The sequence below is a fragment of the Arachis ipaensis genome, chromosome B10, assembly GCF_059453495.1.
Source record: "Arachis ipaensis isolate K30076 ecotype BB chromosome B10, ASM5945349v1, whole genome shotgun sequence".
NCBI classification, from domain to species: Eukaryota; Viridiplantae; Streptophyta; class Magnoliopsida; order Fabales; family Fabaceae; genus Arachis; species Arachis ipaensis.
The window spans coordinates 25494453-25509750 of record NC_142435.1 but is presented as its reverse complement, the minus strand read 5'-3'; the positions used below and the strand labels follow the sequence as shown (position 1 = coordinate 25509750).

The 15298-nt window shown below is 38.0% G+C and overlaps 1 protein-coding gene across 1 annotated transcript; it reads left to right on the top strand.

The window, feature by feature from the left end:
• Positions 1 to 235: 235 nt before the first annotated feature.
• On the top strand, positions 236 to 7210 carry LOC107620387 (solanesyl diphosphate synthase 3, chloroplastic/mitochondrial). Its single transcript, XM_088507120.1, has 12 exons — positions 236 to 750; positions 1383 to 1469; positions 1812 to 1892; positions 2013 to 2084; positions 2397 to 2531; positions 3870 to 3956; positions 4654 to 4725; positions 4835 to 4920; positions 5179 to 5311; positions 5546 to 5635; positions 5839 to 5937; positions 6774 to 7210. The coding sequence occupies exons 1-12, from the start codon at positions 616 to 618 to the stop codon at positions 6951 to 6953; spliced, it is 1257 nt and encodes a 418-aa protein (XP_088363246.1). The 5' UTR covers positions 236 to 615; the 3' UTR covers positions 6954 to 7210.
• The last annotated feature ends 8088 nt before the right edge of the window (positions 7211 to 15298 follow it).

Below are 15298 nucleotides of genomic sequence, written 5' to 3'. Positions count from 1 at the left end.
TGTATTGTTAAATTTAATTTTGATTCAAAAACAGTTTTATATATATTTAAAATATTAAAATTAATTATTAAAATAAATATATAATAAAAATAAATTAAATTTTAATTTTAATAATTAATTTTAATATATATATAATAAAATAATTATTTAAATAAAAATAATTAAATAATTATATAAAATATTTTATATTGTCTCTCAACTCTTCAAAATTAAAATCCGTATTATTATTATTATTGTGATTTTAGTTAGAAACACAGGAAAAAAGAAAGAAAGAAAGAAAGAAAGTAAAACTCCAAATAACTGTGAGGTTCATAACTCCACACACCATCAGAGACCAGATACCAATTCTTCTCCTGCCGGTAGCTGCTGTGTGCTCTTCTCTTCTCCCCAATCCATCTCACGCCTCCTCCCTTTTCTTTTGTCCTGAACGCGCCGCTACCTAAATCTTACGGCGGCCTATATCGCCGGCGACGCCGACGTACGCGTTCCATTTCCACGCCGCCTACATCAGCCTTAGGTCAGCCGGCATCCACCAGTAACTAACAAGGGCGGTCGTGTGTGCTCTCTGCCTCTCTCTTTTGACCGTTAACTTCAACTGCCGTTTCTTCCAATACCATGTCGTTTTATCGCGGACTGTCACGGATTTCGAGAAATCTCAGAGGCGGCGGTAGCTTCAATGGAAGTCGGTTCCGTAGTCTCCAATTTCTTGCTTCTCACGAACACCACTCATCTATGGGCTCTGCTGAAAAGGTAAATGTCTTCTCCCTGCTTTCAACCTTGCTTCGTGTTTGTAATTAGGATCTAAAAGTAGTTAATTCCTTTTAATCAACTCATTGGAACGATTGGAGCCACGAGTAAATTTGGAATCGGTTTATGTTTTCTGAATTTTCTATTACTATCAATAAGCATAATCATAGTGCTTCCACAATGTTTGGTTTCAAAATCGCAATACTCTAATGATTAAATTATTACTTCCAATATAAGATGGATTAGGCACTTCATACCTAGATGATTATTGTAGGTTCATATTTGTTCACTAGTTTGAAATTGATATGAAGCAAATCATGAATAGTGGTTCTTGCTACAGGAGTCAGGGTAAGTGGCGGGTTAGACCAATGAATTTGTTTAATGCTTCTTTTTAAATTGTGAAGTAAGGGGAAATGATTGCGATTTAAAGAAAAAATGAATACCTAGCTGAAAATAGTTATGTTAACGAGAAGGAATTTTGAATTTACCAATTATGGAGATTTATTTTCAGTGGTTACAGTTTGTGCTAGTTTTAGAATATTATGGCTGAGGAAGATTGATGCTATTGAAACTTGGTTGATTAACAGAGTAATTGGAGAAATCTACTTTACTAATGCTTTAATTGTGAGATGCAGGTCAGAAGTTTTGTTTTTACAAAGGGTCTGCCAGCATTGCATAGTAGCAGATATAAAATCCATCAACAAAGCCACTCCATTTCTGAGGTTAGTTAATTTATGCACACTGCTATACTGCTCTGAATCCCATTTCTTATAGTTTTAAAGCTATATATATTTCACTTTCTTTACATAGAAGCTTCTACATTGCAGAACAGAATTCAAAAAATCTGTTTGAGTTGCTACATTATTTATAAATTTCACTGTTAGGATATCCATAACTGTAGATGTTCTCCAGAGAAGCTTAAACTAGTTCGACTAGTAGAGATTAACTTATTCATCATACCTTTTAAGAATTTAATTGGGAATGTCTCTTCAATCTTACATTTCTCAATGATTTTCACATTCCTAATCTTCTATTGAGACATATGTACTGTTGTTACTTGTCAGGATGAACTTGATCCATTTTCCATGGTTGCTGATGAACTCTCACTTGTTGCTAACAACTTGCGAGCGATGGTAGTTGCTGAGGTATTAAGTTTGTAAGTTTTTTATTTACTTTTAATGCAAATGCTTGGAAGTAACAAAAAATTTCAAAACTTATTTCTGTTTAAAGTCAGGTGTAGCTCATGGTGAAATTGAATATGACAGGTTCCTAAGCTTGCCTCAAGTGCTGAATACTTCTTCAGAATGGGGGTGGAAGGAAAAAGATTTCGTCCAACTGTAAGAATAGTTTTAATTGTAATCTGATCTAATGGTTATTCTCTTATCCAAAAATGTTTTCTTCTATGTTTTATAATATTGGAATTTGGAAATATTTGGGAAACCTAAATGTTCAGACTGTGCGATGGACAAGGGTTTTACAAACTAAAGCTCCAATTTTTCCTTGTTTTAGTATTTCTAAGTATCAAGATGCATTATTGCCATATTTTACTTTATCAATTTTATGTGGAAAGTGGATTTGGCATCAACATGTTTCTGTTGTCCTTATGCTTTCATATACAGGGTATGGTTGATGTATGTATATCTCTGCAGGTTTTATTGTTGATGTCAACAGCATTAAATCTATCAACACCCAAGCCACCTCATCATTTCGACCAAGGAGGCAGTGTTGCGACAGATCTACGCACAAGACAGCAATGCATAGCTGAAATAACAGAGATGATCCATGTGAGTCCTTCAGAAAATGTGCTGTATTAAATAAATGATACTTTCTTGACAGTGTTGATTCTCTTATGAATAAATAGAACTTACATGGTAGTTGGTTATTGATCTATATTTTTTCTTTGGCTTATGATTGTATGATGGAATTCCTATGAAATATAAAATAGATAAATCTGAACTTATTAAGCTCATTAATTTGTAGTCAGAATTGGAAGAAGAAATGTCTTATACTTAAGTCTGCACAAAGCATGGAATTGTGTTTATGATCTCTGCCCGCAGGTTACAGTTGTTTTAAGGGAAAATTCCTTTTTTTAGGCTGAGCGCGAGATAATTTTATAAATGTGTTCTAGGTTTAGCCATGTGTGGAAAGTATTGAAAGATAACTGTGACCATAAGATAATGCATAAACAACAAGAAAAACAACTCAGCCTTTTTTTTCCCCACAAGGTCGAGTTGGCTATATGGATTACACAATACCATAGTGTTTTGTTGTGAACCATATATCAATTTACACCATTTATAATCTAATTATCTTTTAATAATTTCACCACAGTTAGGTCTTCCTCCTCTTTCATCCATCCAGTCTCCTCTTTCTGGTATCTGTAGGTCTCCTTTGCACATATCCAAATCACCTAAGCGGAGATTGTACCATCTTTTTAACAATATGTGCAACCCCAACTTTTTTATCATGCATTCATTCCAAATCTTATCTCTTCTAGTATGCCCACCCAGGCACACATCCAATGCAACATCCTCATCTCTATCACATAGCTACTGTGTAGTTTATTTTCTTGTTCAATTTTTACCGAACAATCTTAACTCCCATATAGCAATGAGTAGACAGTTGTGGAGTAAAATCTATCCTTAAGCTTTAGTGGGAATTTTTTATTTTTTTTAAAAGAAATAATCTCAAACAACTTTGATAGCACACCTCCATTTTGTCCATCCAGCATGAATTTTATTTTATTTACATCTCCATCCATTTTGGTTTAATCACTATATCCATTAATTACTGTTTTTTTAATATCTATAGCAAAAACTTTTCATTCAAGCCATACATGATCATGTTTCCTGGTCTTTCTATTTTCCCTTAATAAGACAATAAAATTACCTTTTGTGGACTTCTGTCTACTAAAATAGCTGCCTCCTGCCGCCTCTACTATTGAATGAGTTAGTGTTGCTTAAGTCTTTAGGGAGAGCACCCAGTGATATTAACTAGTTGTTTTGTTGCAATTTGACTCTGTCTTTTGCTTGTTTTATTTATTCGTAATGTTAAGTTATTTATTTGTTTTGGGAGTTGGGGGTGGATTTCTGCCAAACTAATGGTGTTATAATTTGCCACAGGTGGCTAGTCTTCTTCATGATGATGTTCTGGATGATGCAGACACCAGGCGTGGTATTGGTTCATTAAATTTTGTAATGGGCAATAAGGTATATTAAGTTGTGTTCATATTACCTACTTAGTATTTTCGATCTGTTCTCAAATGTTTAATGATATTTCCATAGTTGATACAACTTTTCTGAGATGGTTGCTTTTCTATATTCTTTTTAGGGGAAACTACCAAAATTTCTCCCCATTTTTGAAAGCACTAACAAAAATACCCTCCACCTTTGATAATGACAAAAATATCCTCAAAATGTTATAAAACGCGACAAAATAACCAAAAAGAATATTATTTTTTTATAAGTGGCAAACGACTTTTATATTTGGCAAACCGCTTATGGATTTGAACCAAAATTTTGTATGAATTTTCGGATAAATTATTTATAAAGTACATACAAAAAAGGTATCAAAATTCAATCTCTAGATTTTTTTTTCATTTTTTTAAAGTACTGTTGGCCATTAACAAAAAAAAAATCGCAAAAAAATCTACATAGCATAAAATCTCCAAATTTTAAGGATAAAAATGTTTCGTGTTTCTAATCATCCTTGCAAAAACTGCATCAAAATCTGATCTCTAATGCACATTTTGAGAATATATATTTAACCGTAGGTATTTTTGTTGCGTTTTAAAGTATTTTGAGGACATTTTTAACGTTAACTAAAGTAAGAGGTGTAATTGTCAGCGTTTTCAAAATTCGGGGCGATTTTGGTAGTTTACCCTTCTTTTTGTAACTTTTGATGCAGTTGGCAGTGTTGGCTGGGGATTTTTTGCTTTCTAGGGCTTGTGTTGCTTTGGCTTCTCTGCAAAACACAGAGGTAAGACCCAAGGCATGTGGCTGATATTTTGTATAGTAAAAATATAAAGATGAGAAAAATAGTTATGGACTTAACACCTTATATTTACCTAAGGACTGTACTTCTGCAGGTTGTATCTTTGTTGGCAAAAGTTGTAGAACATCTTGTAACAGGAGAGACCATGCAAATGAGTACGACAGCAGATCAGCGGTGTAGGTATGTGTTATATTTGTGACGACTATGCTTCTATGGTCTCTGTACACAGGACCTGTACGTGGGAAGTTTATATTCATTCTACATAATTTGTACCACTATATCTGAATTACTTATGGTTTGTGTTAAAACTTCCCAATGTAATTATTAGTTAGTTAGATAGATAGTAAAGTTTATTTGATTTTCTCTTGCACGAATACATAATTAGGGGCAAGTCTTGGACGCATTTGTTGGATTTCTAACAATCGTTTATATTTTCAGTATGGAGTATTATATGCAGAAGACATATTACAAGACAGCATCATTGATTTCAAATAGTTGCAAGGCAATAGCCATCCTAGCTGGCCAAACAGCAGAAGTTGCAATGCTTGCTTTTGACTATGGAAAAAATCTGGTTTGTATACTTGGGTTTTCATTTTTAAGTACATGTTACACTTTTAAATACCGAGTCTTTACAGAAAGAAAGATATTGCATTTAGCCTTTAACGTGTGCCCTTCATTTTATCTGGCATCGGAGCAACATTTCAGCTGATATCTTTTTATATACCAGTTCTTGTTTATTGTGAATGTTTGTGAATTTATTTTTTTTCTGGACAGCACATTCTGACCCCCCTTTCCTCTTTTGTAGGGATTGGCGTTTCAGTTGATAGATGATGTGCTTGATTTCACAGGCACATCGGCTTCCCTTGGAAAGGGTTCTTTGTCAGACATTCGCCATGTACTTTCAAATACTTCTGATTCTTCATTAGTCCTCAGTTTTTATCTCCAATGTAGTTTAAAATATTTTGATGAAAGCATATGAATCCACAATTTGATCATTTTGTCAAATGCATTATCCATGTCCATTCTTGTTTCTCATGACTTGATTTCTGCCTTTCTTCGATACTGAGTTCTTGACCCACTATTTATCCAATTTGGTAGGGAATTGTAACTGCTCCAATATTGTTTGCAATGGAGGAGTTCCCTCAGCTGCGTGCAGTTGTTGATAAGGGCTTTGACAACCCTGACAATGTTGATATTGTAAGTTAATGTGACTGATTTCATCAATATTTTCTCCCTTTGGAAAGTAATAACTAATAACTACCCTGTATTAAGACAAAGCTCAATTTTGATAGTATCTCCATTGGAATAACGTGTAAATATTAAATAATCCTCTGGGCTTAGAAGCATGAAAAATACTTGTGCCTATTTTGTCTTATGGTTAAAATTTTAATTAATTTAAGTAAGAATTGGGATGGAAATGGATGAAAAGTTTTGATAGCTTAATGAGTTAATGTCAAGGATCAACTCTCCCCAAGCTTAACGTATTGCATATGTCCAACTGCCTAGAAAGAACATTTATTTGATAGGTGTTAGTGTCAGCCACTCAAAGACCCCTGTATGCTAACACATGGCACATGCATCCATTATCAAATATCTGATATACCATAATCATTTATGATGAACAAGTGTTCATATTATACTTCTCAATACAACTTACAACTTTAGGCTGAATAGATTATTATTAAGTACCAGGAAGCCTCCAACTATCATATAACGTAACTTAGTAAGAGCAAGTATGCATGTGACATATACCAAGATTCTTGGCCTCCCAAAATGTTTCAGATGTATTGAGCTGTAGCAAGTTCTGCTATGGCATTGAGTATAATTTGTAGTCGTTAATTTGAAGTTCATTTCATTCTTTCTGTGATCATGATATCATGTTTTTGCATCATGCGGGTTGACGTGCGGGCTTGTCATTTTAGCAACAAATATATTAGGGTTATCTTGGAAAGTTCATAGTTATGTATTGTAATTTCCTTTTTTTATTTTCCCGCTAACATGTTTAATGTATATTTGTATATTTGCAAATATAGGCTCTTGAGTACCTTGGAAAGAGCAGAGGTATACAAAGGACAAAAGACCTGGCCATAATGCATGCTAATCTTGCAGCAGCAGCAATTGATTCCTTACCAGACAGTGATGATGAGGAAGTGAAAAAATCAAGGAGAGCCCTTGTACATCTTACTCAGAGAGTCATTACAAGAACCAAATAAAATGAGAACATTCAGGAATTTTAACAATTATTCTGTTCCAATTTTTCAAATTTCTATACTTGTTCCCCCAAAATTGAGGGGAAATAATTTGTTTTAGGACCAATTTTGTTATTCATAATGTTCCTTAGGTTTAATTCTTTTTTAAGGCTTGATAGTTTCCCTCTATTTTTAAATAGGCCTTTATAATTTTAAAAAATTTTGTAATCAGAAACTCCTATAGTGAATAAAATATTGTAATCAAAGTCCCTTCAACCAAATGATTGGTATGAATAATGTCACTTCAACTTCTAACATCTTTTGCTCTATCAAATGTCGGAAATTATATTGTGTTGGTGGGAATTATGTTTTCCCACAAAATTATGCATTTTAGTGTTTCACATGTATAGGGTACTGCAGGAATAGAAATTACTATTTCACCTTTTCAATTTTTTAATTTTCAAAAAATAAAAATTAGTCATGATGAAATTGCTCCTCACGATTTAGATTTATCCCTTATTCTGGAAAAAGTTCAGAAAAACCCCAATATTTTTGTATTTCACACAAAACTCCCGGTATAAAAAAAAATAGTGAATATCTAACTTGGTTCTTCACAATTTTTTTGAAGGACAACAAGGCCCATAAAAAAAATTTACTTTTCGACCTCTGATATTTTTTTTCGTGAGACAAATTAGTCTTTCTATTAAAAATCTATCTCTGGAGTTAATGGAATGTAAATACGTGACATGTTAAGATGGTGATGTGCCCATTAAGTGCCAGCTTGGATTGGCATATTAATGAATCACCCAATCCGACCCTTGACAATTTTTAAAAAATATAACTTTGTCTCTTTCAAATGTAGAGAACATAAGCAAACCCTAAGTGTCTCTTCCTCCTTGTATAGAACCCTAAGTGTCTCTTTCTCCTTGTGTAGAACCCTAACGATTACGGTGCTACCACCATGAGCCATGGAGATCATTTTTCACAAACTAGGAGTCACACTCTACGTGATTATATTGTTGGCGGAGACAGTAGGAGCTGCACCTTTTCTTCTGGGAGTGTTGGGCAGCCAAGAAAGAAGAAATTCATGTCTTCAAAATGTCACCTGGACACCTACGCAATTCTCTTCCAATCTTGCACAAAACTTAACCCAAATAGGTTCTCCTGAGATGCCCTAATTATAATGCAAGTATTGATTTATAATTTTTGCATGAATTTGATTTTTTTTTTGTATATTTTTTAAATCTAAAGAAGTTATATAATTTTATATTTTTACAATCAAAATTTTTAATTTTCAGGCATCCGTTCCACATTACAAGTATTTCAAGTGGCTAGATGTATTAGTTGAAAAAACTACTGATGAGAACATTATTTTTAAGAATGCTATTTTAATGGAAAGAAAATTGAAGGAAGTAGAACATAGAGTAAAGGAGTTAGAGATGGAATCAGATTTGAAAATTCAAAACGAAATTGAATCCCAAAGTAGTAAATATTATCTCAAATGTTTTAGGCTTATAATTTTGGGTTTAATTAGTATCATACTTGCATTAGCCTTTAGGACATGCCCTAAGTAGTTATCATAACTTTATTTTTGGCATTTTGTGGTAATTATGTTGCTGCGTAATGCTTTTCAGATGTAACTAAACTTATGTAAGGTTATATTTTATGTTAATGAATTTGAAATCATTTTAATCTAAAATCATAGTGTTGAAAGAAATTACATTATACTACAAATGTGTAATCACATCTTCTGATGGATAAATATATAAAAATCTAGGTTGAGGTATGGTCCACATCATTGCAGTAGAATTCGGATTGCTCCTTAACAGCTCACTCAAGTAGTCTTGTATTTTACTGTATTATTCTCCTTCTTTTCCAATTACTTGTTCCCTTGCACTCTTGCAGCCTTCAAGACTTTTGTGATCATCTCGTCATGCAGTTGCACGTTATACTCTTGAACCATATGCACCTTAGCCTCTCTGGTTATCAAGTCTGGCCGAATTTTCAAAACCTTAACCAACTTTCTTGCAACTCACTTGCAATCGGCCTGATTAGAACCAAATTCCCTCCCACACGTATGGTTATTTACAAAAATTTTGATCTGATAGCAACAATCTCTAAAATTATATGAGGTATAGATTAACCACAGACATCCTTCTTCAGCACACGTCGTCCTAATTCTTTCTGATTCGTTCTCTCATAGACAAAATAATTCTTCAAGCACTCCTTGAACTCGGCCATTGTGTCAAACTCCATACCCAACTCAAAGTACACTTTTTTATAGCCATAACCGATTTCGTGCTCTAGCCATTTGTGTTTATTACCTCCCTCATCATCTGATGAAGCAGGGAAGGCAAATACTTCACTCATAAACATACTAGGGCACGGATTCAGTACACGGAAGGAGTTTGCGCACCGAAATGCCAAAATGCTGTTTGGCGCACTAATAAGCTAAAATGTATCAAAATCAAAATATATATTTTTGTGGGGTCTTCTTCATAATTACACATAAAATAGGGGTAATTTCTTTTAATTTTTTTTAAACGAATATATTTCACTTCATTGTTAAAAGCCGTCTCCTCTTTCAGGTTCTCTTCCTCTCCTTCCTTTGTCGTCCCCTTCCATTATCTCCACCGCCAACAACGACAGAAAAAAAGAGCTAAAGCTCCACCATTCAACACTGTGAATCTCGGTGCTTCCTTGTGTAGAACCAGAAAAGCACCATGACCAATGATCCTATTAGCATTGAAACACCTTTATACACAGTACCAAAAGTACCATGACCAATGATCCTATTAGCATTGAAATACTTAGTAGCAACCTTCAACTCCTTATAACTAAACTGTTTAGGCATCTTAATAATCTCAGAACCAAGTGTATCCATTTCTTAACACGCTTGAATTTCTTAGAATAAACCCAAATTAAAGCACCAGCAAATAAAGCAAGAACAAAAGCACAGGCAGTAACAACACCGGCAACCGCACCCAAATTTTCTTTACACAAACCATTGTGACAAGAAGACGACTTACTCTCCTTTTGTGCCACTGAAGGCGCAATTGATGGCAGTGGCGACAACGACGATGAAGAACCAGCTGAATTAGCCCCCGGATTCATCAGAGTAACCGCCGGCGGTGGCGCCGCCGCCACCCCCGCCGACGACAACGGAAAGAAAGAGCTAAAGCTCCACCATTCGATTTCTTCCCGTTGTTCAAGTGAGCGTCGCCGAGGAGCTTGAGAGAATTGAGCCTTAAGGTTCCAAAGTCAAACTGAATTAATTTAAATATTTGATTTTTTAATTTTTTTTAATATAATACCACAAAATATTTTAAATTTAACAATAATAACTATCATAAAACTAATATTATAAAGTTACCTCACTGACACAAAAGTAAACTAAAATATTACTAGCCAATCATATGAAATTAGATTCAGACAAATTTCTACCATTAGATTAAAAAGCATATATAATCCAATGACTCCTTATCAACAAGCGCACCGGTCAGCCAAAACTAAATGATATGCACATTGGTAAGTCAAACACACACGGCACATGGAATCCGTGCCCAACATACTACTTCACTTCTTCAGAATCAACCTCTTCTATAATGGGCTCAACACCCTTAGTGTGACTTGACCCACTTTTATCTTACCTAGAATTGAGTTGAACCTTACAACCATTATGTCCAGGTGTTGTCTACCTATATTGTCTCTTGAACCAACTCCAACATCACCCCCTCCACTAGGACTAAAGTTGGGCCTTGTACGTTTCTTTCTCTTCCTAACATATTTTCTTGAATCAACCTTTTTCTTGTCCGTGTTCACATTTCTAGTAGCCTTCTAATCAACACTACCCTTCTCATTACCACAATCATCTTTTCCCTTTGCTAAATTGTTAACCTTCTTCTTTTTAGTAAACGTCCTTAGCTTTACTCTGCCTTCATCACTATCAATGTCACTACTCTCATTGTATGCATCTGAAGGAAGCTTGTATGCCTCATCTTCGAAACTCCCGTCATCATTATCAAATGAGGATAAGGAGGAAGAATCATTAACTTGACCGGAAACCTGACCTAAATCCTCGTTAACATAACAAAGCTCACTAATTGGGTTTTCAAAGTATAAATTAAAATCTAGACAGTCATTCGCTAATAAATTATTTCTCAAATCATTTATCTCAGAATCTTCCTTAATCACATGAAGTCCAAGTTTTAAATTACGAACTGTGGGTTCTAGTCAGTACATTGCAACATAATCAGTATATCCTAAACTCTTTAGTAGTTCTTCTAGATAAAAAAAAGTTCACTAAATCTAAATCCATTGGAAGAAATTTATGTACATTTTCATCCAAATACTGCAACACCTCATTACTATCTTTCCCAAGTCTCTCACCATGATTAAATACAGGCACTGTAAAGTTAGACATTTGTAGCAGTAAAAAAAAACAAATTCAACACCAATAACAATAGTTAATACATTTTAAAATAGTTTCATAATAACACTACTAAAGACTAAAAGCTTAATAACATAATAACAATAATACTTTAATATAATGGAAATGTTCTAAATTGATTAAAAAAAGAGAAAAAAATATCTTCACCTCCAAATATAATTAATATAAACAATATTAATATTGGTGTCTTTCTTGTGATACATTGTCTCTTTGTTCCGTTATTGTGATTCCAATGACCTAAGCCATATTCTAATTCAGCCCATCATGCAAAATCTAATTATAAACTAACTCTAAATCACAGGATTCAAAAAAATATTCAACGGAGAGAAGATTAAAAGCAAATTCAACATGATTATACATGTTACAACCCAGCCCAACTGGCCAACACGACTGGCACGCGTCTTTGTCGAATCCGGACAATCGCTCTGTGGGGCACCACGCACCTGGACCTTGACCCGAGCATCTCGTCACCTAGGAGCCAGCTCGCCTGGCGATAGCTAGCAAAAGGAAACTTCGCGGAAGGTGGGTCTTTTGTCCATGAAGGGCCCACCTCTGACACAGTATATATAGGGAGGGTCCTACCCCTCTCCAGAGGTACGTCATCACTACTTTTCCTCCTTACCACCTGCGCACCATATTGACTTGAGCGTCGGAGTGTCCTTACAGGTGGCACCCCCCTCAACTCACGAAGAACCCGGAAAGTCGGCCGCTTACGCTGTTCGTTCCCAGGATCCAGGCCGAGGCAGGGATCCATCTTCACACCCAATCAGTAATCCTAAATCGTCCGGTAACTGACCTACCGAACATTGGCGCCGTTTGTGGGACCTTGCCGATATGGACTTTGTTTTGGTTCGTGGTGGGGCTGACGGCGGAGCTGGGCCCCGCGGGAAGTAAATGGATCCCAGAGGCAGTAGGGTAGCCGCCGGAGCTCCCGCTCGCGAAGGCACCAGATCCCCCCCACGGCAACCCGAGGGACGACCCTTTGGAGGAACAGGCAGTGACAGCTAGGGGTGGCAAGCGGGGAAGCCCGCCCCGCCCCGCCAGAAGCCCGCCCTTTGGCGGGCTGGCCCGCCCCACCCTGCCTAGTGAGGCGGTCCCAAAATTCCAGCCCGCCCCACCTAACGGCGGGCTGACGGGCCGGCGGGTTAAGCCTGCCAAATATTCTCTTTTTTTTTAACTTTTAACTATTAAATAATATATATAAAGATATAAAAAAATCTCTTCTATTTTTTACTTTTAACTATTATAATTTCTAAAGGCATAAAAAATTATATTTTTTATATTCATAAACAATAAAATTTTTGTAATTTTAAATATCTAATAAACATAATTATAAACCAATTTTCCATCCAAAACATAAGTATAAATATTCTCTCCAAAATAAAATAAACACAATTTAAAACATAATTATAAATATTGTCTCCAAAGTAACATAAACATAATCCAAACCACTTAATTTTTATCTTCATACTCTTGTAAGTTAGGTTGGGAGAAGTTAGGTTTTGGCAAAAAAATTGTAAAAATACCCCCTCACTAAAAAAACACTAAGCCTAGCGGGGAAGCCCGCCCTGCCCCGCCAAAGCCCGACAAAGCCCGCGGTTTAAGCGGTGCGGGTTAGGCAGGCTTTTGCTATTTGGCGGTCCCAATTTTCCAGCCCGGCCCGCCTTTTTTGGCGGGTTACACGGGGCAGCCCAGCGGGTTTAGGCCCGTTTGCCACCCCTAGTGACAGCGCCAGGATAATACAAGAGCTGCGCCATAGGGTGCAGAACTTAGAACGAAAAGTAGGCAATCGGGAAAGTCTTCAGCTTACTCCAAGCCAAGAGCCTTCCCAATCCACTCAAAGAGGAGGAAGGAGTCTCCGAAGAAGTCACTCTAGGCGCACTCCGAGCCCCCGGACAGAATCAGAAAGCCAGAAAAGCAGAGAGGTGCCAAGGAGACGACGAGATCCTCTGGTCTACACCCGATCACCAAAAAGAGATACCAAAGAGGAAGACTGGAAAAGCGACAGAGAACGAAGAAGAAGGAGCCGACTACAACAAGAACACCACAGAGAAAGGGCAAGGAGAAGCCGGCCTAACAGAGAGCACAGCAGGGAGAGACCGAGAAGAACCCGGCAACCGGTGGTCATGGGGCGACCCCTTTCCACCACTCGATCCTTGGAGTACGACTGCCGAAGTACTTTGATAAGCTGACAGATATGAGGTACGACGATACTCAAGATCCCCAGGAACATCTAATGGCCTTCGAGGCCAGGATGAACCTGGAAGGGGTAGGCGACGAAGTAAGGTGCCGGGCTTTCCCGGTAACCTTAGCTGGGCTAGCGATTCGTTAGTTTAATGCCCTCCCCCAGGGCTCCATAACCACGTTTGTTGACATCAGTCGCGCCTTCTTGGCCCAGTTCACCACGCGTATCGCCAAAGCAAAACACCCGATTAATCTGCTAGGAGTGACTCAACAAACCGGCGAGCCGACTAGAAAGTACCTGGATAGATTCAATGATGAGTGCCTGGAGATTGACGGCCTAACCGATTCGGTGGCCAGCTTGTGCTTAACCAACGGGCTACTAAATGAGGATTTCATAAAACACCTTACCACCAAGCCCGTCTGGACAATGTAGGAAATTCAGAACGTAGCCAGGGAATATATCAATGATGAAAAAGTAAGTCAGGTCGTGGCAGCCAATAAACAGCAGCCCACACACTCTAATGCCCGCCCATCCGGCGGCGGGAAAAGGTCTAAGGAACACTCCAGAGAAAGAGGATCGGCCAAAACTTTTAAGTCCTTTCCCCATGTTGGAAGGTTCGCCAACTACACCCCCCTAGCGGCTCCAATCGTCGAGGTCTATCAGCAGATCGCCGACAAGGGTATCTTGTCGAAGCCCCGACAACTCAAGGACAGGACGGGAGGAAACAAGAACCTCTATTGTGATTATCACAAGGTTTATGGCCACAAGACCCAAGACTGTTTTGACCTGAAAGACGCCCTGGAGCAAGCCATTCGAGAAGGAAAGTTGGCCGAGTTCTCCCACCTTATAAGGGAACCGAGGAGGAGGGACCGGGACCGATGAACCGAGGACAAAAGCCGTGCCGTAAGGCAAAGACGGGAACTCGAGGAGGACAGTGAGCGTGGTCTCCCTGTGGTAAATGTGGTGATCGGAAGGGACGTCCCTCCCAGATCGAAATCGGCTAGCAAGAAGGACACTAAGGTCTTAACTATGTCCTCTGGCTCCACGCTGCCCTCTCGGAGGGTACCCTCGATATCATTCGGCCTTGAAGATCAATGGTTTGACGAGGTTGCAGAGAACCTGCCGATGGTGATCACGGCCAGGGTGGGTACCGGCCTAGTAAAGCGGATCTTGGTGGACACTGGGGCTAACTCCAATATCATGTTTTGCAATGTATTTGACGCTCTGGGCCTACGGGATACCGACTTGAGGGGCCACCAACACGCCATCGTAGGCCTAGGTGATAACTTCATCAAGCCAGACGGCGTAGTTTCCCTCCCAGTCTCCATTGGCGGAGGCAGGGGGAAGAGGTCGCTAATGGCGGAGTTTGTTGTCTTAAGGGACTCCATGGCCTACAACCTCATCTTAGGAAGAAAGACCATCAACGAGTTTGGGGTGGTGATTTGCACCAAGCTGTTGCTGATGAAGTTTGTTGCTGATGATGGATCAGTGGGGACCATCAGGGGAGACCTGGAGATGACGGTCGCATGCGACAACGCCAGCCTCTCCTTGAGAAAGAAGTCTAAAGAAGCATCCGGCGTCTTTCTTGCCGACCTAGACGCCAGACCAGGCCGGAGCCAGAGGGAAACCTCGAAAAGTTCAAGGTCGGCGACTCAGACGAGAAGTTTACCTTTGTAAACAGAAATCTACCCCATGACCTGAAAGAACCCCTAATGGAGATGATCAAAGCCAACT